General features: G+C 42.5%; 1 protein-coding gene across 1 annotated transcript in view; it reads right to left on the bottom strand.

The window, feature by feature from the left end:
• Positions 1-27,461, bottom strand: part of LOC144506773 (actin-histidine N-methyltransferase-like) — a 140,035-nt gene that overhangs the window by 52,744 nt on the left and 59,830 nt on the right. The window contains exon 8 of the mRNA XM_078233132.1: positions 1,658-1,716. Coding sequence (XP_078089258.1) covers positions 1,658-1,716 — 59 coding nt within the window. The remainder of the gene's footprint in view (positions 1-1,657; positions 1,717-27,461) is intronic.

Below are 27,461 nucleotides of genomic sequence, written 5' to 3' on the forward strand. Positions count from 1 at the left end.
CAGAGGCTTGTTAATTTTTGGAATACTTCAATTCCAGAGAACTTGATTTTTGGACACTAAAGGAATCAAAGGATACATCAATTTGGTGGGAAAGTGAATCAGGGTAGAAGATCAGTCGTAATCTTACTGAATGAGATGCAGACTAGAGGGGCCATGTGGCCTACTCCATTAATAATAAAAACAAAAAATGTTGGAAATACTCAGCAGGTCCGGTAGCATCTGTGGAGAGAGAAACAGAATTTCAAGTCACGACCTTTCATTAGAGCGTCCTGAAACATTAAAACTGTTTTTCTCTCCACAGATCCCTCAACTGTTGAGTTTCTCAAGAATTTTCTGTTCTTATTTCAGATTTCCAGCACCCACTGTGCGCTGCTTTTGGACTCCTGCTCCTTTTTCCTTTGTGCAAAAAAGGCATTTGGAGTGTGCCTGTGCCATCTCTGGTTTCCTGCCAAGTAGCTCACTGCTTGCCTATGTTTCACAAACATCAAACCCGACCTGTGTTGCAGTGGGGACACCGCATGCATTATCAGACAAAAAGAATACATTCAAAGGGACAATTGTATTCAGATCAAAAATAAAAGTCTAACATGGCATTAGTGGAGGCCTTACTCAGACCCTCATGGGTACAATTCTTTTGATCTGGTTTGTCTTCAATAAAGGAAAGCTCCCTCACCCTCATCTCCGTGTCCTCCCACCATCACCTCCTGCACATTCATCCTCAATGATAAATTTAGCTTTTATTTTACGGGATAGCCACTAAGAATTAAATAACCATTCAACAGCAACAAGAAAATGTGGATGGAAAGTTTATATTTAATCCATTTTCAAGAGTGGCACTACTGCGTTTAAATTTCAGGATCATCATGGAACCCATCTGGTTCATTAATGTCCTTTCGGGAAGGAAATCTGCCATCCTTACCTGGTCTGGCCTACATGTGACTCCAGAGCCACAGCAACGTGGTTGACTCTCAACTGCCCTCAGGCAACTAGGGATGGGCAATAAATGGTGGCCAGCCAGCAACGCGTACGTCCCATGAATGAATAAAAAGAAATCTCCAGGAATTAAAGATTAATCTGCTGCTGAGAGAACTACTGCAGAAAATTTAGAAGGATATTAAAGAAAAAAATACACCGTTACTTCCTCAATTTTAATCACTTTTCTAAGTTAGTTATAAAATATTAACTTAGTGGAACAGTTGGAAGCTGGAGGTTGAGTGGTGAAACTTCACTGACAGATAAAGACCAAAGTAACATGTCCACTTGCATAACCTACTAATGCCAGAGGATGAATGGACAAATCAATCGACTCTTCAGTCAGCTGTCAAATCTTAAGATACGCTTCTCACCACATCAAACAAAAAGCTTTACTTGAATAAAGTACTTTGGGATTGTTGTCTTTGAAAAGTGCTATATTTCACTCTCTCATTCTTAGAGTGTTTAAGTCAGCACATTTTACATCTTGCTCGTTGGATGATGAGTCACCTTTGATGAAGCAGATGGATTGCAAGTACAGTGGAGTTCCCATTATTAAAATGAGGCACTAACTTTATGCACAGGCCGCAGAACTTGTTTCACAACACGCAATTCATTCAGGCAGGAAAAAATAGAATTGTTCTTTACTAAATTCTCTCTCTCACATCTCCTTTTAAATACCAACCTGTAATCGTCAAAGGTGAAGGATTCCTTCAAGGGCAGTTTGCTGGCGTTCGGATGGGTCTAAGAGTTGAAGGAACGGAGAATGGTGGGAGCCGGGGAGGAAGAGGGAAGAGAGGGAGAGGGAGGAGAAGGGGAAAGAGCGGGAGGAGAAGAAGAAAGAGAGGGAGAGGGAGGAGAAGGGGAAAGAGAGGGAGGAGAAGGAGCAAACAAGAGAATGGGAAAGAGAGAGAGAAAAAAAGAACACAAGTCAGTCAACGGAATTTCATTACTTAGCAGCCTAACAGATACTAACAAGAGCCAAATGAAGCAAGAGGAGTCCAGCCGAGCTACGGCAGGATCATCATGCCATAATGCTCCCATACATCACTGTCAACTTAATTTGTTGTGCCCAGCAGCTGTCATAAATCTGCTCCATCAACTCCTGCAAGCAGAACCCACCAGCAATACAAAATAAAACTTAGGGCCTGTGACAGTAACGCAATCTGCTGCCAACAAGTCCTTCATCAGCCTACCGAATGTCACCTCTTTTCCAAAAACGTTCACTTGTTGACACTGGCAGGGGCCCGGGAGACGGATTTTTTTTTTATGGACTGGGAGCCTTTCCTTGCACTGCGCTCTGATGCAGTGCTACTGTCAGTGGCAGTCCATGTAGCATGCAATTTCTTCCTTGATGCATTAGCATCAGAAGTTGGGGTAATTCATCATTTCTCTCAATAGTATATTGGTTGGCATCAGGAGTACAGTAGAGAGGAGGGGAGAGGGGGGTGGGGGAGTCTGAGGTTTAAGTAGCTGCACCGCAAATCAATTATACAACAAAAGCCAGCACAGATAATGCAGTTTTGGCCAAACTCAAGATCACAAAAGGCTGCTAATTAGATGCTAGCTCTACTGTGCTTTAATGTGGAAAAAATAACCTGATTCATTCAGCTTTCTTCATAGGACAGGAGTGTTAAAGGCAAGTTGCTTCTGCAACATGAGCAACAATATTCCCCTTTAACTATTACATACATAGGCCGACTTAATAATCAAAATAAGACTGGTTCTTCAGCCATTTCATTCTCTGAAAGATGATTGTACACAATTTCAACCGAGTTGAAAGAACATTAATGCACCGGTGTGCCAGGTTCATTTGCCAACAAGTTTTATGGTGAAACATTTATCCAGTCTGGTTGAAGCAGCTTCTTGGAAGACTACTTTATGCATAGACAAATAAAAGCAACATTATTTTAGCTGCTATAAACTTCTGCTCCCATCTAAATGTGGTGTAAAAGGCACATGGTGTCTGTGTATCTGTCAGGGGCTACTTCACCAGCCCCCACACTTAACATGATCATAGAACTAAAGTTGCTCCAAGTGGCTTCTCTCTATCCACTGTGGAGAGCAGCAGAGACTGAATGTGGATGAGGAAGAATTTGATACAGGATTCAAGTTTTTCTGGTTTCTTGAATATAAACTGGCAATTTCACTCAGACAGACTAGAAGGTTCAAGCGAGAAATGCACAGTTGGTGTAATAGGGATGGCTCTTAGATGTTGGGGGCAAAGTAGAGGCAGAGAAATCGAGCTACACTCTGCCCATACCCCACTGACCCGGCTATTGCAGACCTGGGAGCAGGAAATGCAGGTTAAAAATGGAAAAACGCTGCATTCTTCAGCATTGGCATCTTGCATCTCCAATCAACAACAAAAAAAATCACAAACTCCATACAATAGAAACTATTAATGCTATGACACAATAAGATCACTAACAACCGCTGTGAGGAAGAACTTTGTAACTACATCATAAGATAAGAAATAGGATTCGGGGTAGGCTGTTCAGCCCCTCGAGCCTGCTGCTCCACCATTCAATGGGTTCACGACTGGTCTCATTGTGGTCATAATTCCACTTTACTGCCTGTCCCCCACCATATTCCTGAACTCTGTCTTAACTCAGCCTTGAATATATTCAATGACCTGACCTCTACTACCCTGCAAGAAAATCCGAATCACGTCTTTTTCTTCTAAACTGCAATACGTATAGGCCCAACTTGCTCATCATTAGCCACAAGACAAAGTTTTTCATCCCAGGAATTAGCCAAATTAACCTCCTCTGAATTGCTTCCATTGCAAATACAAGTGCCTTCCATTTAAAGCGTGTTCTAATAACGCGTTTTCATTTTAGTGTGGCTGGTAAATCAGGGCCAATCCCAGTAGCACTGCCATCATATTCTTCTTAATGGGATTACTAAACAACCAGTGGCGGCAATCCCAAAACTGGGCCACAGTTGCCATTCTTAAAGCTCGTCAGATGGGATTTGCCCCGCGTTAAGATAGGAAAATCCAGCCCCAAGTCTTTGCACACAGCTACCAACTCTATGGCCGGAATCTTACCGCCTCGCCCACCCCTGAATCAGGGCTCGCAGAACGAATTCCCCATTGGCCTCGTGCGGGATCTTACGAGCCTCGCCCCAGCAAGGTTGTAAAATCCCAGCCTATGAGTCTCAACATCACCCAATTCATCTCCAAAAGAACATCCAGAGTGTACACAGAACTCGAGCATATATAGTTTTGAAGGAGGCCATTCAGCCCAGCGAGCCTGCACGGACAACAATCCCACCCTGGCTCTATCCCATATATTTATCCTGTTAATGCTCCTGACCCTAAGGGGCAATTTACCATGGCCAATCAACCTAATCTGTATATCTTTGCCGCGTTGGAGGAAACTGGAGCACCCGGAGGACACTGGGAGAATGTGTAAACTCCACACAGACAGTCACCCAAGGTCAGAATTGAACCCAGATCCCTGGCATTGAGAGGCAGCAGTGCTGTGCCACCCAAATGAACAAAAAAAAACAGGCTGCTAATTTGTTAGCGCTTGTGCAAAGGATGATTTCACCATCTCCCACAATGACCACTTCTTGCCAGCATTAAATATCGACCTCACTTTGCCCCATTTCTCCAAGGTCACCCTAGCTGGCACTAGCTTTCTCCATAAGGTACTAGAAATTATTTAAACTCAACTAATTGTTTATTTTGCAAATGCTTTTTGTTTAATCCCAATACATTAAAATGGGCAGGATTGATACTGCAACTTAAACGGCTAATGGAACTTACTTAATCTACGAACTGTCCTGCCCCCAAGAATTCATGGCCATATTTAATGGACACGACAGGGGTCTCAGCTGCCAGCTGGTTAAACAGCTACTGAGTTAATGCCACCATTGAAGGTTTTGAGGCCCTTAAGTGGCATTAATTGCCCAATTAAAAGCCCAAAATCGCAATGGTATGGGAAAGTCATCCACTGACCTTCCCGCCACGTCTTAATTGGGATGGACGCAAGACAGGAGACGGGGATCCTCTCTCACCTGATTAAATGCCAACCTCCCCCCCACCCCACCACCAAACCCACCATGAGGGAGGCCGTTAAGTTTGCCCTTAGTTTCAGCAGAGGTGTGACAGGCTGAATGAATGCTCGACTCCTTCGCAGCATGCACAGCATCACTGCAACTAAATCAATAGTGAAGCTACGGTGTAAATCTGATTGCAAAAATATTTTGACTGCTTGTATCAGGAATTGCAAACTATAGCACCAGCAGTGCATTGCTGAGTCTGTTTCGGGAGTATGAAATACCCCATTACGAATCCAAAGAGTTCCACACACGCGAGACAAACCTATTAACTCAGTATTATAGGGCCATATACAAAATAGTTATCTAGCAGTGATTACAAGGTAGCAATCTAATCAAGGTGCCCAGATAACATTGTGGACTGCCAGAGCGTAGCTCAAGCAGTTTATTACATCCATCTGAAACCACAAGATTAAATTATTTGGAACATGAAGGAACCAACCAACCAACCTGCATTTATACAACACCTCTCATGTTACGTAGAAAAAGAGAGAGATGCGTTCGTGGGCAAGAAGGTCCCACAAACAGCAAAGGATCAGCAATCAGAAATGCTATTCTTGGCCAGGATAACTCCTCACTTTTTTTTTGTTAAAATGTCACAAGATCTTTTATATCCACCTGAACAGACAGACGGGGCTTTGGTTTCACACCTCATTCGAAAGGCAGCACCTCCAACAGTGCAACACCCCCTCACTGCTGGACTGAAATGTCAGCCTGGATTACATGCTCAAACAATGTAGTTGTAGTTATTCAATTAACTCCAAAGCACCCTATTCTAATCTAAAACGTATACTGTTAATTTTCTTCATGGATTTTCTTCCAATTTCAACCCATTATTGTACCTGCAGCAGTCAATGAAAATATTGACTTCCAGTATGTCGCACACCATTGTCTTCTGGTTGACAAATAAGGACTCCATGTTCCAACATTAATGTGGTAAGAATGCATTTCCACTCAATTGTTAGGAAATGTTTGGGCTAGTACATTGTGGCCAAGGATTTCCACTTTGGGCGCAATTGGCAATCCAAGCCCAAACTGTGCTAGCTTTCAGAAGTTTTTTTTTAGCTCAAAATTTCAGGTCATGATATTTGCACACTGCCAAAAGTAAAATCTTCCATGATTCAATTTGGGGAGTGTGCCCAGTCTTGTGGGTAGTGGTTTGTAAACCAGCACAAAAGATTGCAGCAACTTTGACTTGGCACTGGGCGTAATCTGCGCTAAACATTTCCACAATTATTTGCACCGATTTGACCAACTTCAGACAAATTACACTTTTAGTGCAACTCAGCAGAGACTCACCTCTGTAACCTGTGTGTGCTATTAGAAACTGCCAGTATACCTTAGAATCCTTACAGTGCAGGCGGAGGCCATTTGGTCCATCGAGTCTGCATCAACAACAATCACACCCAGGCCATTTCCCTGTAACCCCACATATCTACCCTGCTAACCCCCCTGACACTAGGGGGCAATTTATCATGGCCAATCCACCTAATCTGCATTGATTTGGACCATAGGAGGAAACTGGAGCACCCGGAGGAAACCCATGCAGACATAGGGAGGACATGCAACCTCCACACATAGTCACCCAAGGCCAAAATTGAACCTGGGTCCCGAGGGCTGTGAGGCAGAAGTGTTAACTACTGTGCCACCATGCCTTCTTTTCTTAGTGTTGGTAAGGATCAGTTTAAGCATTTAACCACACCAAGTGCAATGTTAATAGCGAAGGATTAAAGGCTTAAGTACCACTAGAACATTTAAGATGAGGTTATGAACACAAGCAACATTTCATTAAAGCTTTGTTCTTTCCCTATGTGGCTAACATTAGATCAATTTTGACAGCGGTGCCAACTCTTGCCTCCGGTTCAATATGCAGTCTAGAATCTTTAGCACAAAATCTAGAGTTCAATGGAGTACTGCCTTGTTTGAGGTGCCATCTTTCAGATGAGATACCAAATGGATGCACCACCTACCCTCACAGACGGATGGAAATTGCGAAAACCAATATTTAAAGGAGGAGCAGGGAAATGCTCTGAATCTTGGCCCTCTCGCCAACACTGTTCAATAGCTTGTCTGTTCATTTATCTCATTTTCTGTTTGTAGGACCCTGCTATATACAAATTAGCTGTTGTGTTTCCCTAGATTTCAACGGTGATTATGTTTCAGAAGGACGTCATTGGCTACGAGCTGCTTTGGGATGTCTTGAAGAGATGTCTACATAATTGTGTACCTTTCTCTTTCTTTGTTAAAATGTCTACCACGTGTTCTGCATCTTCCGGGTCAGTATAAATTACAAGGACAACATGGTAAAAATTCCTTGATGTTTAATCTTTATTTCAGAAGGAAATTTCCTACCCTCTTCAGCTCTATATCATGCATCATTCTCCAAACAAGAGGCCAGCTGATCTGCATCCAGGCTTCTGCCATCGATGTTCTCTGGTCAACTATTTGGAGACTTACCTAGACCCAGATTGTAGCCCTCCAAGGAAGTGTTTGTCCTTCGAGCGGGGAATGGATATCAGTGCTTACTTTTACACTACCAACACAACAGGAGATGTTTTTGGATCAAAAAACTACAATACAGTAACCCAATGTCATAACTGAATTAACAGCAAGGTACTTCCCCTCCACAATCATGCTGGTCTAGGGAAGTAGAAAAGTTAGCAGCTACGATAGCACAGATGTTGTGTAACATCAAATTTGGGATAGATGCGATGGCCTTTCATCAACTGACAGTAGGATCAAGGCTGCCCATCTTAAATCCTCCCCACCCCCCCTTCCCTAACAAGTACCGCACAGGAGAATTTCATTTAATCTGACCAAAGTTGCAGGCACTAAAGGAATAAAGAACTTTCATTTCTCTAATGCCTGCTATGACTTCGGATTCAACAAAGCACTTAAAAAAGTACTATAGTCACCCTAGTAAACATGGCAGTCAATTTGCACACAGCAAACTCCCACTAAATGAAAAGCCCATTAAAGGGGTCATCCGATGTTTAGGAGGCAAGAGCAGCAGGATCATTCGTGGTGACACTGACCGTCTAGGGTTCAGCGGCTAATAGTTACCCCCGATACTGGAGACTAACGGTGGAACTGGAACTGGACACCAGCAAGGAACCGGCCGACGCCTTTGGATGAAAGGAGCAGAGAAAAATGAAAGGAATGAGCTGGGGTGGTGTGGAGTGGGCCGGGGGGGGGGGGGGGGGGGGGGGCATGGAGGGAAAAAAAGCATAGGATCATAAACCAAAGCTTCTTTTTTTTTTGTTCCATGAAAGATGCCGGCTCTCAGCATCAAGGCAACAGCATGTATTAACAGGCAGCTGGCTTCAATAAAACCCCCAGCTTGAATGTTAGACAAGTCTATCGGCTTTCAATGTCGACTGCATTATAAAGAGAAGAAAATAATTACAGCCAACCAAATCCCTCAGATATATACTGACGGATACCAAAGTAGTTCCATGTCGAAGCCCATTTTTATTGACTCCTGCACTCATGAGAACACTGTAGCAAAATAACTACCAGTCTGGTAATAAAAAGCAAATCTACTTTTATTCTGTACCGACTTATTCCATACTTTCAAACACAAAATGCTCGGAGTATTGATTGTACTTCTTCAGATTAATATTGCAGCTTTTCCTTTTTAAACGAATCCCAAGTTTAAACACTTTACCATTTTTCAATTATCAGTAATTTACAACAACACAGCCTTGGTGCCGAGAAAGATTAAAATTGCAAGAGTTCAGTGGGTTCAAATATTTGTAAAATCATATTTCTTCAGAGAAAAGAAAAGGTTAAATTAATTTCTTATTGATCTTATCTCTCTGTAAGAACATTATGTTTATTGCTACAGGAAAAAAAAAATCAATTTTATATTAAAAAAAAGTTCCAAAATTCACTTTAGTCCACTGATGCTATTTTACAATATTGAACAACATGCAAGGAAGTGGCACCATCTTCTGGCAACTTGAAGTTCTGCAACCAAATGATATTTTTTTAACACGTCTGCTTGTCTTTTTGCAAACTTTGTCCACGTACTTCACATGGAAGCTCCATTTTGATTTGGGGTCAGTCAGCAGAGGGCACTGGGGGTGGCAGTCTAATGCTAATAACAATCTTGGCCGAGTTTGTGGCACTCTTGGATGAATTATCAGGTTGCTGGCTCAAGCCACACCAAGGACTTATGTTAATCTTAACCACCAAACAGTGCAGTGCAGTGCCCAAGCATTTGATTTGATTCGTCACATGTATGGGGATACAGTGGAAAGTATTGTTTCTTGCGCACTATACAGACAAAGCATACTATTCATAGAGTACATAGGGGAGAAGGAAAGGAGGGGGTGCAGAATGTAGTGTTACAATACCTAGGGCATAGAGAAAGATCAGCTTAATATATGGTCGGTCCATTCAAACGTCTGATGGCAGCAGGGAAGAAGCTGTTCTTGAGTAGGCTAGTACGCAATCTCAGACTGTACCAGACTGAGGGAGTTTGTCGAGAGGAAACGTGAAGCTCCATCTTCAGTTTCCAGTGGATATCGAAAAAAAAAGCTCAAAGCTATTTGTACAGAGTTAGGGAGTTCTCCAGACATCCTGGTCAACATTGCTCAATCAACTGACACCATTAAATAACATAGGAGCACAGGACTTGGGAGCAGGAGTAGGCCATTCGGTCCAGTGAACCTCGTCTGCCTTCAGGATCGAGTCAAGTAATCCTTCTCTAGTCTTTGTTTATTCAAATGAAGAGACCAAAACTGTACACAATGCTCTAGATGTGGTCTCACCAAGGCCCTGTACAACTGCAGTAAAATTCCCCAACTTCTATATCCCATTCTCCTTCCTATAAACAATACAATTCAATTTGCATTCATAATAACTTGCTGCATTTGGATACTAACTACTTGCGATTCTTGTACTGGGACACTCCGATCTCTGTGCTGGAATTCTGCCATCTCTTTCCATTTAAATAGTATACTGCTTTTCTATTCTTCCTACCAAAGTGGACAAGTTCGCATTTTCCACATTGAGTGAGCGGGCAAAAGTTTGGCAGTTGCAGTATAAACCACCCATATCTCTTTGTAGACTCTGTACTTCTTCTTGACAACTTATTTTCCTACCTATAATGGTGTCATGGTAAATTTAGCTACCATACATTTGGTCCCTTCTTCCAAGTCATTGACATAGAGTGTAAATAGTTTGAGGCCTCAGCACTGACCCCTGTGACACTCCACTAGTTACAGCTTGCCAACCGGAAAATTACCCATTTATCCCTGCACTTGGCTTCCTGTTAGCTAACCAATTCTTTATCAAATCCCTCCAGTGCAAAAGGAAGCTATTTGTCCCATAGAGTCTGCACTGAGTCTCCAACAGAGCATCTTACCCAGTCCTGCCTATCCCTATAACCCCACGTATTTACCTCACTAATCCCCCGGTACATCTTTGGACACCAAGGGGCAATTTAGCATGGCCAATCCACCTAACCTGCACATCTTTGGACTGTGGGAGGAAACCGGAGCACCCGAAGGAAACCCAGGTAGACATGGGGAGAACATGCAAACTCCACACAGACAGACACAGTCACCCAAGGCGGGAATTGAACCCAGGTCCTTGATACTGCGAGGCAGCAGTGCTCACCACTGTGCATCATGCCACCATGGTCCATTGACATTATCCATGTTAACATGTTACTCCCTACACCATGAACTCTTGACCAGCTTGTTTAGTCATTTATTTGACATGATTTGATTTATTATTGTCACATGTATTAGTATACAGTGAAAAGTATTGTTTCTTGCGTGCTATACAGACAAAGCATACCGTTCATAGAGAAGGAAACGAGAGAAGAAACTTACTGTCACGTTTATCCAGGTAACAGTGACTGCACCTTAAAAGCAACTGGGGCAGTGATCAATCACCACATATAATTGAATGCCCTTTCCCAATCTTTAGGATAAGACATTAAACTAAGCCCCTCCATTGCTCTTGAAAGATGGTGATGTGAGAGGTTTCATGACACTAGTTCAACGATGAGCAGCAAAACTTGCCTCAGGTGTCCCAACCAATATTGAACTTCAACCAACTTCACTAGAACAGATTATCGAGTCATTGCACCGACTACCTCAGCTAAAATGCTGTAGACTTGTCCAGAACTAGCCACACCCCAAGCCAAGCTGTTCCACTATAGCTACAACATCCTCATCCACCTGTCAATGTGGAAGATTGCCCAGGTGTGTCCGGTCCACAAAAAGCTTGACAAATCCAATCCGGACAATTACCACCAGATCAGTGCTCTCAATCACCAGCAAAGTGACGGAATGTGTTGCCAACAGCGCTCATCAAGTGACACTTACACTGCAATAACTTGTTCATCGATGCCTAGTTTGGATTCCTCCAGGGTCACTCAGCTCATCAAGCCTTGGAGGCAAGGCGAGAGTAGCTGCCTTTACATCAAGGCAGTACTTGACTGAGAATAGCATCAGGGAGCCCTGGGAAAACTGGAGTCGATGGGAATTGGGGGAAAACTCTCTACTGGTTGGAGTGAAACCTAGCACAAAGGAAGATGGTCGCGGTTATCCAATTATCTAAACCCAGGACATCACTGCAGGAGTTCTTCAGGGTAGTGTCCTAGGCCCAACTATCTTCAGTTGCTCCATTAATGACCTTCCCTCCATCATAAGGTCAGAAGTGGGGATGTTCATTGATGAATGCAGTGTTCAGTATCACACACAATTCCTCAGATACTGAAGCAGTTTATGCCCATGTACAGCAAGACCTGGACAACATTCAGCTTTGGGTTGATAAGGGCCAAATGGCACTCTTGCCACAGAAGTGCCAGGCAATGATCAACTTTAACAAGAGAGAATCTAACTAGCTTTCCTTGACATTCAATGTCATTACCATAACTGAATCTCCCACTCTCAACATGCTGGGGGTTCAGACCAGAAACTGAACTGGACTAGCCATATACTGCAATCAGGAGAACAAATCAGAGACTGGGAGTTCTGAGATAAGTAACTATCCACATGACCCTTAAAGGCTGTTCACAATCTACAAAGCACAAAGTGAGGAGTGCAATGGAATACTCCCCACTTGCCTGGATGAATGCAGTCCCAACAGCAATCAAGGAGCTCGACACCAACCAAGACAAAGCAGGTCACTTGATTGGCACCTTATCACCCACCATTAACATTCACTCCATCCACCACCGACAGTGGCAGCAAGGTGCACCATCTACAAGTGCAGCAACTTGCCAAGCAGCACCCTCTAAAGCTGTTAACTATACCACCTGGAAGGACAAGGATCATAGATATACCTCCAAGTTCCCCTCCAATATCATTCTAATTTGGAACTATGCCAATGTTGCTTCACTGTCATTGGGTAAAACCTGGAACTCCCTCCCAAACCACACAGTGGGTGTACCTACACGACGTGGACTGCAGACGTTCGAGAAAGTGGCATACCACCACCTTCCCTAGGTATTTAGAGATGGATGATGAATGCTGGCCTTGCTAGGGATGCTCACATCCCATGATAGAGTGAAAAAAAACTCACCCTGCTAGTGAAAGGGAGGGAGAGGTACCCATCAAAAATGTCATCACCTGAGTAAAGATATGTCATCTTATGCCAGAGTCACAGCTGCAACGTGTTGTGCAAACTGCTTACTTTGGCAAAGGTCACCCCATTCTCTGTTTTGCCACCCAATGCTTGATTCACTTGGATTTGATGCAAAATGCCAGGCTTGGGAGACAATGCATGTTCGCCCAGTGCTGCACTCAAATTGCCGCTCAGAAGCTTTGCCAGTCTCAATCCAATACCTTACTCAGCCAGTTACTGATTTGATTCATTGTCAAATGTATTAGTATGCTGTGAAAAGTATTGCTTCTTGCGCTATACAGACAAAGCATACCGTTCACAGAGAAAGCAACGAGAGAGTGAAGAATGTAGTGTCACAGTCATAGTGAGGGTGTAGAGAAAGATCAACTTAATGCAAGGTAAGTCCATTCAAAGGTCTGATGGCAGCAGGAGTCGGTTGATACGTGACCTCAGACTTTGTCCTGACGGAAGGCGGAGGAAGAGAGAATGTTGTCCGGGTTGAGGCGAGGGGGCGGGTTCTTAATTATGCTGGCTGCTTTTCCGAGACAGCAGGAAGTGTAGACAGAGTCAATGAATGGGAGGCTGGTTTGTGTGATGGACTGGGCTACATTCATGACCTTTTGTGGTTTCTTGCGGTCTGGGGCAGAGCAGGAGCCATACCAAGCTGTGATACAACCAGAAAGAATGCTTTCTATGGTGCATCTGTAGAAGTTGGCGAGAGTCGTAGCTGACATGCCAAATTTCCTTCGTCTTCTGAGAAAGTAGAGACATTGGTGGGCTTTCTTAACTATAGTGTCGGCATGGGGGAACCAGGACATGTTATTGGTGATCTGGACACCTAAAAACTTGAAGCTCTCAACCCTTTCTACTTCATCCCAGTTGATGTAGACAGGGGCATGTTCACCTTTACGCTTCCTGAAATCGATGACAATCTCCTTTGTTTTGTTGACATTGAGGAGAGATTATTGTCACCGCACCAGTTCACCAGATTCTCTATCTGTACTGTTCTCTATACTAGTTTACTTCCTCACACTGTCATGTTCAATCCTTCAGTGTCTATGTTGTCTACTTTTCTTTGTGTAAATCATCCGAGACAAGGAAGAACATCAATAGAATCACTACAGTGCAGAAGGAGGCCATTCGGCCCATCAAGCCTGCATCGACAACAATGCCACCTAGGCCCTATCCCCATAACCCCACATATTTACCCCACTAATCCCTCTTACCTATGCATCCCAGGACACGAAGGGGCAATTTAGCATGGCCAATGCACCTAACCTGCACATCTTTGTACTGTGGGAGGAAACTAGAGCACCCGGAGGAAACCCACGCAGACACGCAGGGGAGAATGTGCAAACTCCACAGACAATGACCCAAGCTGGGAATCAAACCCAGGTCCCTGGGGCTGTGAGACAGCAGTGCTAACCACTGTGCTGCCCGTTACTGCAGTTTTTGTGCAATCAATGGTTCATTCATGCAATACTCCTAGAAACAGCTCAAGTTGATCCAAATATCCAGAGGGTAGAATGCTGGGACAAGGTACATTCAGGAAAACGTATCAGGTCTACCATGTTTAAAAACAAAATCACTGTCTGTTCAGCTTTTTCGCACATCATGACATTTCCGCTAAGGTGAGAGGTGGTCAGTGGAGGTCAAGCATAGGTCCCCCAAACGCCACAGCAAAAGAATAGGTTTAGGCTTCTTAATTATTCTTTTGCTGTAACCCAGTGTGCTATTCACTCTCCAAAAGCAAATTAATGGTACTTGGTTTGCCCTGGGCATTGGGACTCCTTTGCTGATGCAGTCATGCAGTGATACCAGGAAGTATTCAGGCTCTGAATCAGAGTCACATGGATTCCAAACATTAACTCTGCTGCTCTCTCCAGACCTGCTGAGTTTTTCCAGCATTTCCTGTTTTTATGTCAGTATTCAGACATGTGACTACTTCCGGGATTGGTAACCATTTGAGAAACTGAAGCAAGGAAGTGCAGTTGAATCATAGAAATCCACAGCACAATAGGATCTCATTTGACACATCATGTTTGCATTGTCCGATAGAGAGCATCCAGCCTAATCCCACTTTCCAGCTTTTGGTGTGTGGAGCCGGAATAGCACAACATGGATGTGAGTCAAAATTTCCCAGAGGGCCAACGTCACACCCTTAACACATCTAGTGGAAAGCACAGCATGGACGCTTCCTTAAAGGGTTTAGGGCCTGGGTGGGATTGTGGTCAGTGCAGCCTTGATAGGCTGAATGGCCTCCCTCTGCACTGTAGGGATTTCTAGGATTTAAAAAAGTGGGTTGAGAGGAGAAATTAACATAACCAAGTCACCATTTGCTGCTCATATTCACTGCCTGGATGGAACGCAACAAACGTGTGACCTTTAGTAATACTGAGGTGATGACGACAAACCGGAGGTCAAACTGGTTGCTATAACACAAGGCCTTACTAGGTACTGTGCTCGAACATTTGTTGAACAAGAGCAAAATATCAGTATGCTTTTAAATCACTCTTTGCGAATCACTGATAGTGCTACACACTCTTCAAATTCGTAACAAAATTATGCGTCTAAGAAGCTAAAAGAAATGGTGTTTCCAACTTTAAATAACAATACAATATCCACGAATGTTTCATGCTTTGCCTTGACATTATTATAGTTTTTAATATTTATAAGTTATATTTAAGAAAGCAAACTCAACACATTGGTGTGCAGGGCAATACATTTTGTAATAAATTGTAGTTCAGAAAATCTCAGCTAATTAGCTTCAACATTAAAACCCAAGAGCAACTGACATTTTCTTGAACACTATTCCTGATCACTAACTTCAGGAAAATTATACAACTTCTCACCAATTGTCTTAATTTTCAACCAGACGTGCATCCTTTGTTACCGGCAATTAAAGAAAAATGAACTTGCTGATCTTGTTGAGCCCACAGCCAACCAATTCGTAAATGCACAATAAATATAAAGGCTAAAAGTTTTCTTGACAGAGTCAATTAAACTAAATCATCTTGTCAAGCAGAAGATCTCTCTGAATAATCACAGGACTTTTGCCTGATGTATCAGAAATTTAATTTAATATTTGTGCATCAAAGTTAACTGATTTTAATGCGGAGAGGAGGGGGGGAATAATTCATGGAACCAGGACAAATTATACAGCAATGTTGGGAACATAAATATTCTTATCTACATACAATCGGAAAAAATCTAAAGTCGGTACAACGTTAAAATCAAAGCAAATGAACATTCATGGAGATAAAATCTTTGCAAAGTATATACTTCCTTTTACTTTCAGAATATTTTCTTCCTCTTCTCCTCTGCTAAACACAACAGGCAGTGGCATGCCAGAGAATGTGAGTAAGATGGACATTTTTGGAGTTTCAGGTAATGTACAGGCTGGCCACCAGAATATTATTGGGAGGGCCACAACTGCAGGCATTTCCTGTAGACAAAGATTTGCCACTGGCTAGTTGGGTTGGTCTATATCTATACAATCGTTAATTTAGCCTAATTTATCTGTCCAATCATTTAATTATTCACTTTGGCCGTGACCTTATTCTGGAAACAGTTCAACCTCCCTGTCCCAGTGGAAAATCTCAACTCCTTCAACAATGTTACTAAAACATCCTTTCAGAGTTATTAAATACCTTCAGCCTTGAACAACGTTCAATGCAGAGTAGAGTGAATGAGAAAACAAAAGACCAAAACGGTCAGGATAGGAGGCAGTGCCAAGTAATTCATTGTAAAGTAGCCTCACCATCTAATTTAAAAAAACATTAAACCAGCTGGTTTGTTTTCCAGACCCCACCCTTTAGCACCCCCTTCACATATTCCTGAAACTTTTAAGTGGTCATCAGCAAATTTGCGTGCTTTAGACATCAAAAGGCTTCTCCTACAGATTCATAACCAGAATGGAAACTAATGTCCATTGTCAGATATGGGGCAACGATTTGGAAGACATCCATTTTTCAAAAGGACTTCCTGTGACCGAAGAGAACATTTATGAAGTTTGATTCAAAATCAGGTGAAACAAGTTTAAACTAGTGAAGTGAAAAGTGGTAACAGGGGAGGGACGAGCATTACCATGATGCTAGATCCTCCTTTCCCAGTTTATTGTAGAGTGGAACCAGATTTAAAAATGTTAAATTAAAACACTGCAATATACAATGAAGCTGGTACATAGCAATATTTTAATACAGATCACATTTTTATTCTCCACATTACATGCAGGTCTGATCTCCTTGGGTAAAAGATAACTGGCATTCTAATGCAATTTTTCTTCCCTTTTTCAGTTGGAGGGAGGACAGAAAGATGAATTACAAGGTCAAGCAAATATTTAAAAATATTTCAAACTTGCCCGCTGAATATGACAGTTTAGCAGCAGCACACCCTTCAATTGAGACTATCAGCAATCAACATGTCATGCACTCAGCTAATTGTGTCAAGTCAAGTGGGGAAGCAATTGAGACTTCACCAAATTGTCTTGTATCTGCAGACACAAGTTATGTACACAGCAGACAGACAACTGCTGTGTTGTACAGATTAACAATTTCAGTCAAGTGGAAAAATCATTAAGAAAAATTAATGAGTTTAATTATATTAACCCTTTGCAGAGTACAAAATTTTGAGAGGAAAAAACAAATTTTCCCACATCTTCTAAAACGGCAGTTAACATCAGGGAGCGGATTTTCTGTTTGCTAATTTCAGCAAAAGAGTAAGCACTCGTATCTTCACATCTACTTTTATTGCTACAATGAATATTTGCATTTACAAAGTGCCAGGTTGAAATATTTCAAAGCATTTCACACAACGAATTACTTGTGAAGTGTGAAGTGTGGTTGACTGTTGTTATATTGTCAAATGCAATCAAATTGTTATTCTGCACCAGCAAATCTCACAAACAGCAATGAGAAGAAGAACCTGTGAATCTGTTTATTTATTTTTTGGTGTTAATTAGTCAAGGAAAGAGTGGTGGTTAGGATATGAGAAGAACTCTCTACAATCTTCAATTAGTGTCGTGGGATCTTTGGTGTTAATGGTTGGACAAGGGCCTTGGTTCAACACCTTATCTGAAGGATATCATCGTCACGGAAGTGGAGAGATGGGTTCACAAACATGACATATGTTTGTGAATCCATCTCTCCGCTCACCTGAAGAAACAGCAGCACTCCGAAAGCTCGTGATTCCAAATAAACCTGTTAGACAACCTGATGTTGTGAGACTTCTTACTGTGCACACTCCAGTCCAATGCTGGCAACTCCACATCATGGCTCCCTTATTATAAGCATCAAGAAAACCGTGCTTATGGGACAAGGTACCACATCTCCTCCCTGATCGCTGTAAACAACACCCGCCTGGAAGAATTATAACATTTTGCTACCTTTGTTCTACGTTGACACACACCTTACTGAAATTATTAAAACTCCCAAAAGTTTTCATGGTGTCAGTGTTACAAATTAAAACGTTATACAATCATCCTCCACAATTTGTCACAGCAGCTTATTCCGTTTCTTAATTTATTTTCCCCACCTGCTGTGCAAGAACGTTTCTATATTAAAAAAAGGTACAGTACAAAAATAAAATAAAAATGCATGAAAAGGGAAGCAACATGATGCCAGTGCGCATCACATCACCCCTTGCATCTTCAAACTGCAGCACGACAACATGTCCATAGTGCTGCCTGTCACTCTGCAACAAAACACAACATATCTTTGAAAATGTCATTTATCACTGCACAGATGCTGGTCTACTGACTGAAATTTATTGACCGAAAATACATTTTCAGCACAGATCGCTGCAGGTGATGGCAGTTGGACGAACTGGTCTAAAGCCCAGGTTTTCAGAGGAACCTAAATCTCATTTTTAAGCTCAGGCAATTCCTTTTCTTTTTAGTGGATTAGGTGATACAAGTGGAAACTACCTTTAAAAACCATGCAAACTTAGAGGTGACGAGTGAATAATGCTGGAAATCCTTGAAAAATGGTAGAGATTGAAGATTGTGGGAAGAAATAAGTCATAACTTTCCAAGAGATTATGTTACACAATATCTGCATCAATGACTTACAAAATTAATTTTTGACCCACAGTAATGGTCTTCCACAGAAATAAACTGCTTTGCATAAAAACATCTGGGGGGGGTAAGGGGAAGAGTGCAGGTGGAGTTGGATTTATACTTTTAATCACAAAGAGCACAACAGACTGGCTGACTGTACAGTACGGCACCATATTACAAGTGCAGTGAAAACCTGAAAAGATCAGATCACATCATTCAGACAGGATGACACAATGCTCGAAACCTAATCAGTTTCTTTGTCCACATTGCAGCAAATGGTTCAGGATAGAAGTGACACGCTACATTAACCAACATGACTGTATAAGCTCCTGACTTTATAAGAAAGTGGAAAAGAAAATCAAAGCAGAATGCAGTCAGAACTGATCGGATGTGAGAAGAAAAAAAGGATGCAGCCTATAAACTGGATCGGTGGCACGCGGTGGTACAGTGGTTAGCACTGCTGCCTCACAACGCCAGGGACCTGGATTCGATTCCCAGCATGGGACATTGTCTGTGCAGGGACTGCACATCCTCCCAGTTTCCTCCCACAATCCGAAAAAACTTGCTGGTTAGGTGCATTGGCCATGCTAAATTCTCCCTCAGTGTACTCAAACAGGTGCTGGAGTGTGGCGACTAGGGGATTTTCACAGTAACTTCATTGCAGTGTTAATGTAAGCCTTCTTGTGACACTAATAAATAAACTTTGAAACTGGATCAGTTAACTCAAAGGAGTTAAGGAAGTAAATTATGGTTTTGTGCAGAAGTTTCAACTTTGATGGGGACGTAAAAGTGACTGATCCAATCTGGTTCTGCCCAATTTAACCGAGATTATGGCAAGTGGGAAGAAGCCATCGGTGGGGCATGCATTTAAGAGGAGCTGTTTTGCAAACATTTTACAATTCACATTTTAAAAAAAGGCATGCAACCATCATTCAAAGTCAGTAAATTTAAGGGACTGCCTGATTTCTTGTATGCTACTTATTGCTAAAAAGAATATGGCCTAGATACAGAACCCCCCCCCCCCCCCCCCGGCCCCCATCTAAAAGAATGCAGCTTTATCCATTAAGCTGTCTTGTAAAAGTAAACTAAATGAAGATTATTGAAGAAACCCATAATTTTAATTCATCCAGCTGAGAAACCAGGGTGTTATATTTTTTTAAAGTGTGATGTTTATTTTAAAGGAGAAAAGAAAGAACGTGCAAGGTTACGGGAGTAAGGAAGGGAGTGGGACTAGGTAGAATGCTCTTTCAGCGAACTGGAGCAGCCTTTATGGGCCAAATAGTTCCCTTCTGCACGGCAAAGATTTTCTGACTCTGAAAAGAACGAAGGCAAAAACAGAGCGAAACAAACTGAAGGCATGATCATGAATGTGAAGAAAATCAGAGAAAATTTTTTTAAAATGAAAACACAGCAATCAAGTAAAAGCTACTATGTGGAGATGCCAGCGTTGGACTGGGGTGGGCACAGTAAGAAGTCTCACAACACCAGGTTAAAGCCCAACAGGTTTATTTGGTATCATTAGCTTTTGGAGCACTGCTCCTTCATCGGGTGAGTGGAGAGTTGGGTTCACAAACAGGGCATATATAGACAAAGACTCAATTGCAAGATAATGATTGGAATACGAGTCCTTACAGGAACAGACAGTGCGAGTGGAGTGAGGGATAAACACAGGTTAAGGTAGTGCGAATTGTCTCAAGCCAGGACAGTTAATAGGATTTTGCAAGCCCAGGCCAAATATTGGGGGTTACATGTAGTTGTGACATGAACCCAAGATCCCGGTTGAGGCCGTCCTCATGTGTGCGGAACTTGGCTATCAGTTTCTGCTCAGCGATTCTACGTTGTCGTGTGTCTTGAAGGCCGCCTTGGAGAACGCTTACCCGAAGATCGGAGGCCGAATGCCCTTGACTGAATGCTAAAGAGTTCCCTGACAGGAAGGGGACACTCCTGCCTGGTGTTTGTCGAGCGGTGTCCGTTCATCCGTTGTTGTAGTGTCTGCATGGTCTCGCCGATGTACTATTCCTCGGGACATCCTTTCCTGCAGCATACGAGGTGGGCAACATTGGCCAAGTCGCATTAGTGTGTACCATGTATCTGGTGGATGGTGTTCTCATGTGTGATGATGACATCCATGTCGGTGATATACACGTCTTGCAGAGGTTGCTGTGGCAGGGTTGTGTGGTGTCATGGTCACTATTCTCCTGAAGGCTGGGTAGTTTGCTGCGAACAATGGTCTGTTTGAGGTTGCGTGGTTGTTTGAAGGCAAGTAGTGGGGGCGTGGGCAAGATGTTTGTCTTCATCGATGTCCACTCGTATTGTCTGTACCTGTAAAGACTCGCATTCCAACCATTATCTTGCAATTGAGTCTTTGTCTATATATGTCCAGATATTCTGTCAGAGAGTAGGTATAGACTCGATGGGTCAAATGGCCTCTTTTAGAATCACTAAATCCCTACAGTGCAGAATGAGGCCATTCAGCCCATCAAGTCTGCACCGACCACAATCCCACCCAGCCCCTATCCCCGTATATACGTATCCTACGTATTTACCCTACTAATCCCCCTGACACTAAGTGGCAATTTAGCATGGCCAATCAACCCAACCTGCACATTTTTGGACTGTGGGAGGAAACTGGAGCACCCGCAGAAAACCCACGCAGACACGGGGAGAATGTGCAAACTCCACACAGACAGTGACCCAAGCCGGGAATTGAACCCAGGTTCCTGGCGCTGTGAAGCAGCAGTGCTAACCACTGTGCCACCATACCGCCCTATACTGAACAGATTCTATGATTCTATGAATAATACTAAATATGCATTGATGATTGGTCATACACCATGGGAGGGGAGAAAGATAAACCAGCCATGTAACACTCCTTTCTCTGAAAAAAAATGCACCCTCTTTCCATGAAGACTTCTTCCAGAATGCAACAGATCTGGGATTGCCACTGAAAATTAAAATTAAGGACGTTTGCGAGCAGGTTAGCAAATTTACTAATAATTGCATTTTAAAGCCATAGGAGACCATAGAAAACATACACCACCTGGATTCAGTTAAGGGAGGCTAATTAGTTTAGAACATTATAGCTACATTGAGAATCTGCTAAACATGTAGTACATGCGTAGCAGTATGCATGGGGGGGTGGGGAGAAATAGATCAATCATCATGTGTACTTTTGTAATTGTTCCAGATGTTCAATGCAGCAACAAAATGAAAACTGATATTTACAATATTATACGAAGAATTTAATAAATAGGTTAAGAGTTATGCATTCGGACAAACTCTAGCAGCCTGTTCAGTACTATGGTTTTACTAAACATCAGTGCCCTCAAAGAGACAATCTAAACCTAAACACTTTTCATAGTGTGAGAGAATTTGGAAAGCAGACCATCTCAAGGCAGACACTAATGACGACCATGAAACCATTGACAATTGTTGTAAAAACCCATCTGGTTCACTAATGCCCTTTAGGGAAGGAAATCCTCCGTCCTTACCAGGTCTGGCCTACATGTGACGCCAGACACACAGCAATGTGGCTGACTCTTAAATGTCCTCAGGGATGAGTAATAAATGCTGGCCCAGCCAGCGACGCCGTGTCCAATGAACGAATTGTCAATGTGATTTTTTTAAAAATGTTTAATGAGATGTGGGCGTAACTGATAAGCCTCGTCCTAACATGGACTCTGTCATATGCAACCCACCTGTTACAAATTACTTTCCTGTACATAATTGATAATTTATCCTAGATTTCATTTAAAAAAACTACTTTTGCAGGAGTATTTTGATCTTTTTTCCAAAACTTGAAATTGGAGTCATCATAGTTTGGGGTGTGTGAATTTTCTTGAATCAATTTCCTTTGTTACCTGGATTAGATACATAATACAATATATAAGGAAGCCTGAATAACCATGTTTGAACCCCAAGGCTCCATCTTGTGGCACCTAAAAAGCACTACATTGGCAAAGCATCAGAACAGTAAACCCCCAGTTTGCACTCAGTTAAGGCAGTGATGGAGGGGTTAATTAGCTTCAGCAGTCTGGGTTTGGATAGTGCAACTCAATCGGGGGGGGGAAGAGAGAGAGAGAGAACAGTTTGCAGCTCTACAATCTCAGTGGGGCTCAGATACAATACAACTAAACTAGATCAGTCCAACAAAAAGGAATGTATGAAGATTCACAGCCAATATTGCACACAAATAGTTTAGGTTATTTGTTAAAAAACCCAGCGAGGGGTGTGTCTGTGTGTGTGCGCGTACGTGCGTGCACCTGCACACGCATGTGTCAAGGAAAGCAGGCTATAGTCATGTTTAAATCTGCACAAAGGGTGCCTCACTGTATTTTGTTAGATATACTATACAGTGCCAGTCAATGAAGGATTGATCCTCTAGGGTATAAGCATCTTTCTAAAGAGAAGTAAATGCTGTCTGTTAAAGACAGTCAGATAAGCATGGCTGCTTCCAGAGGCGGTCTGCAATAAAAACTCTTGTAAATAATTTGTGTTTCATAACTACACAAGAACTGACCACAGAAAAAAAATATTGAAAATAAAGTGGGGAAAAAAAACAGAATTCTTATGGAATCTTTCACAACCTCAGGACATCCTGAAACACTATGTAGCTAAGAAAATACTTTTGAAGTGCAGTTACTGTTTAGCAAGCAAATACAGGGGTCAATCTGCACATCCTAAGATCCTGCAAGTGACACAAATGACAAGATAATCTATTTTTGAAGCTGGGACAAAAATTGACCAAGACATAGAGAACGCCCCCGTCGATCTTCAGATCATGCCACAGTATTTTAATTTCCAGATGAGCAGGAAACAGGGCGCCTCAGTTGAACGTCTCACTCAGTGAACAGCATCTAAGGCAGTACCAATAGAGGCATAAGGGGCCGAATGGTACATTCTTGTGATGCAATTCCTGACGACCTGTACTTACCTGTTACATGCAGCCACAGACTATATTTTTCAAACAGCATTTCAAAATTAGACAGCTTGTAAAATAAAAATCTGCTATGACATATCAAAGTCACAACTCTAAGCCACCTCCTCTCCATCATAAATCCTCTTCTTAAATCCTTCTCCCCACCGATAAATGTGAAGAGCTCATACACTTTGTTACAAAGACCAAGGCCATCTGTTCAACAGCCTCTATTGTACCTTTCCCTTCTCCTAGCCCACCGGGACATGCTTTCTTTCTGGTTCCCCATGTCCTAATACTGATTCACATCTTTCCTACCACCCTTCATGTCCTCTCTGAACTCATCTTGTTGGTGAGACCCACCTCACTTTTGCTTGGTTCTATACGCCTACTAAAAACTGGTGTCTAGCTTCCCTCCTGGTATTATTAACAATTCTCTCCAGTCAAGGTAAAATTTCCATGGTCCCAGATGACCATAAGCTGCTCTGCCCTTTTTGTTTAGGGGGCGGGGGGGGCACGGTTGGGGGACTGCTGACTGATGGTGATCACATCTCAGGCAAGGGGCAAGGTTGAGAAGGCAGGCCTTTGCCAGTACAAGAATTGAACCTATGCTGTTGAACCAATGCATCACTAACCAGCTGTCCAGCCAACTGAACCACATTGCTCGATACATACAATTGAATGGTTACAACACAGGAGGCCATTCAGCCCATCGTGCCAGTCGGATCTCCGAGAGCAACTCATCTAATCCTACTTTGCAGTCTTTTCCCCATTCTCTTGCAAAATCCAATTCGCTTTTTGAAAGCCGTGTGTGAATCTACCTCCACTACACCACCAGGGAGTGCAGACTAGATCCTAACCTGCATCAAAAAGTTTTTCCTCATGTTGCCTCTGGTTCTTTTGCCAATCATTTTAAATCAGTGCCCTCTGCCCCAGCTCATGTGCTGCGGAAACTCTCAACTAGAGGATTCTAATGTACTACTAGCTTTCCCCCTCGTTCTATCCTTCACAAACTTTGAGGTCATCCAAACTTTGCTACTATGTCCTAACTCGCACCAAATCTAGTTAACCTATTTCCCATGTGCTTGCTGAACTACCTTGCCTCTCGATTAAGCAAAGCTGCACTTTATAATTCTCATTCTTGTTTTCAAATCCCTCCACGTCCCAGATTTCCTCTAGCCTTATAGCCACTCCCGTTCTCACCAGAATGCACCCTCTCCACAAATACTGGCCTCTTGACTATTCCTGATTTTAATCACTCCACCAATAGCGACTGCGCATTCAACAGCCTGGGCCCTAAACTCTGGAACGTCCTCTCTTAATCCCTCCGACGCTCCTTAAAACTTACTGCTTTTGACCAAACGCTTAGTTAGCTGGCCTAATATCTCCTGATGTAGCTCAGTATTAAGTTTTGTTTGATAGCATTTGTAAAGTACCTTGAGACATCTTATTACATTAAAGGAGCTGTATAATGTAAGTTGCTGTTGTACAGGAGCACTAACGTCTGAGGACGAAGATTGTATTTGGGAGGATAGTATCTGAACTTTGTTAAACACGTCAATATATTTTGACATTACTGTTGGTGCCGAAAAGAAAACCAAACATATGCACAGGAATACAGGACGAGGAATCAGTTCTGTTAAACTACCAGATATTATTGAGACACAGTCAAAGGCAAGATATTTCAATGCTGGAGCATAACACAGACCAAAACAGGCAGAGTAATGTTTACACCACTCAGCAGAATTTGAAATTTGATGCAAGATGACATTCACTTCTGCCACTGCTGCAGTGTCGCTGTACAACTTGTGGAAGCATACAATGCTGCACTCAAATTTCAATTCTCAGAATTGCTTAGATGTCAAATTCAGGCAAATTTCTGAATGACAGACAATGGAAAACCAAATGGAAAGTGGCCATCCTGACTTGGAACCACATTGCCGTTACTTCACTGTCACTGCGTACAAAACCTGTAACTCCCTCCCTAACAGCACTGTGGGTGTACCTACACCACATAGGCCGCAGTGGTTCAAGAAGATGGCTCACCACCACCTTCTCAAGGGAATTTTGGGTGAGCAATAAATGCTGGCCTAGCCAGGGATTCTCATGCCCTGTGATATAGAGTCGCGCAGAAAAGGCTCTTCAGCCCATCGAGTTTGCAGCGACAATAACTCCCACTAACAGTGCTCTAATCCCATTTTCCTGCACTATATCCTTGAATGTTATGATATTTCAAGTGCTAATATTTTTTGAAGGTTGAGAGGTTTCCGGCCCTCACTACCTTCCCAGGCAGTGCATTCCAGACTCCCACCACCCTCAGTGAAAAATGCTTTCTCAAATCCCCTCTGAATCTCCCGCCCCTTGCCCTAAAACTATGCCCCCTTGTGATTGACCCCTCAACCAAGGGGAACAGCTGCTCCCTACTCACCCTGTCCATACCTCTCATAATATTATACACCTCAATCATGGGAGAACAAAAAGAAAGACTCCTCTGCCTTTCTACAAAAGCAAAATAACGAGGACACAAAATCTAAAATAAGAACAGAAAATGCTGGAAATACTCAGCAGGCTAGGCTGCATTTATGGACAGAAACAGAGTTAATATTTCATGGCCGGGGTTTCTGATAAAGGTTATTGGCCAGTAACATTATCTTTTCTCTCTCCACAGATGTTGCCTGGGCTACTGAGTATTTCCAGTAACTAGTTTTATTTTCTTTGCATTATTGTTAATTATTTAACATTGAAGATATAACCTAGAGATAAACCACAAATCTTTATTTCCTTAGAAAATGGTCATGAAGGACTCCCCATAGAGGTCAGGAAACATCTAGTTCTGTGGCAAGGAAAGAGGGGGGTGGGGGCGTTGCAGGAAGGGTGGAAACAGAAACCACAGACCCCCACAGGACATGTTCATTGCACAATGTCGATAAGAATACGGTTGGTCTGTTTTGACTTATCAAGTGCAGTTGTTCATTCATAATCTCGGAGCTTTAACTTGGCAGGGATCAAGCCGTTTTTAAAAAAATGGCTCCTAAGAGATCTGGAAACAGACCAATTCCATTCATACTAATGCTAGTAGATATGTGAAACAAGGGGATTTCCATGAAGTTTGGCCACCACCAGAGTTATGAAGGCATTTGGTCTCCTTCCAGGGTTATTTAGCACCATTTTACAAAACGAAGACTGAGTTAAATAACCATAAAGTATTGGCTCTTCCCAAGTCTGCAGGCAGGCCAGCTGCACGATGCTGATCGTTCACAGAGCTTGTCCATCTCAGAGCTCGTCATCAGGTTTCCTTGCAGAGGAGTCCTTCAAACACAAATTATCTATTTATTTGGAAGTTCAAGTACCTAGAACACTTTACTGAGCATATATGCTGGGATTCTCTAGATATTTATCCAGAAAAGGATCGGACCAAATATCTTATGAATAGCAAACATACTAATTCATTATTTGTTCAGATAGATTGAAAACGTGAATATGGCATAACCAATGTCTATACCTTGAAGATTTTGATTTGATTTATTGTCACATGCATTGGGATACAGTGAAAAGTATTGTTTCTTGCACTTTATACAGACAAAACATACTGTTCATAGAGTACATAGAGGAGAAGGAAAGGAAAGGAGAGGGTGCAGAATGTAGTGTTGCAGTTACAGATAGGGCGTTGAGAAAGGTAAGCTTAATATATGGTTGGTCCATTGAAAAGTCTGACAGCAGCAGGGAAGAAGCTTTTCTTGAGTTGGTTGGCATATCTTCAGACTTTTGTATCTTTTTCCCGATGGAGGAAGGTGGAAGAGGATATGTCCAGGGTGCGTGGGGTTCTTGATTATGCTGGCTACCTTTTCATGGCAGCAGAAAGTATAG

This window comes from Mustelus asterias, chromosome 18, assembly GCF_964213995.1.
Source record: "Mustelus asterias chromosome 18, sMusAst1.hap1.1, whole genome shotgun sequence".
NCBI classification, from domain to species: Eukaryota; Metazoa; Chordata; class Chondrichthyes; order Carcharhiniformes; family Triakidae; genus Mustelus; species Mustelus asterias.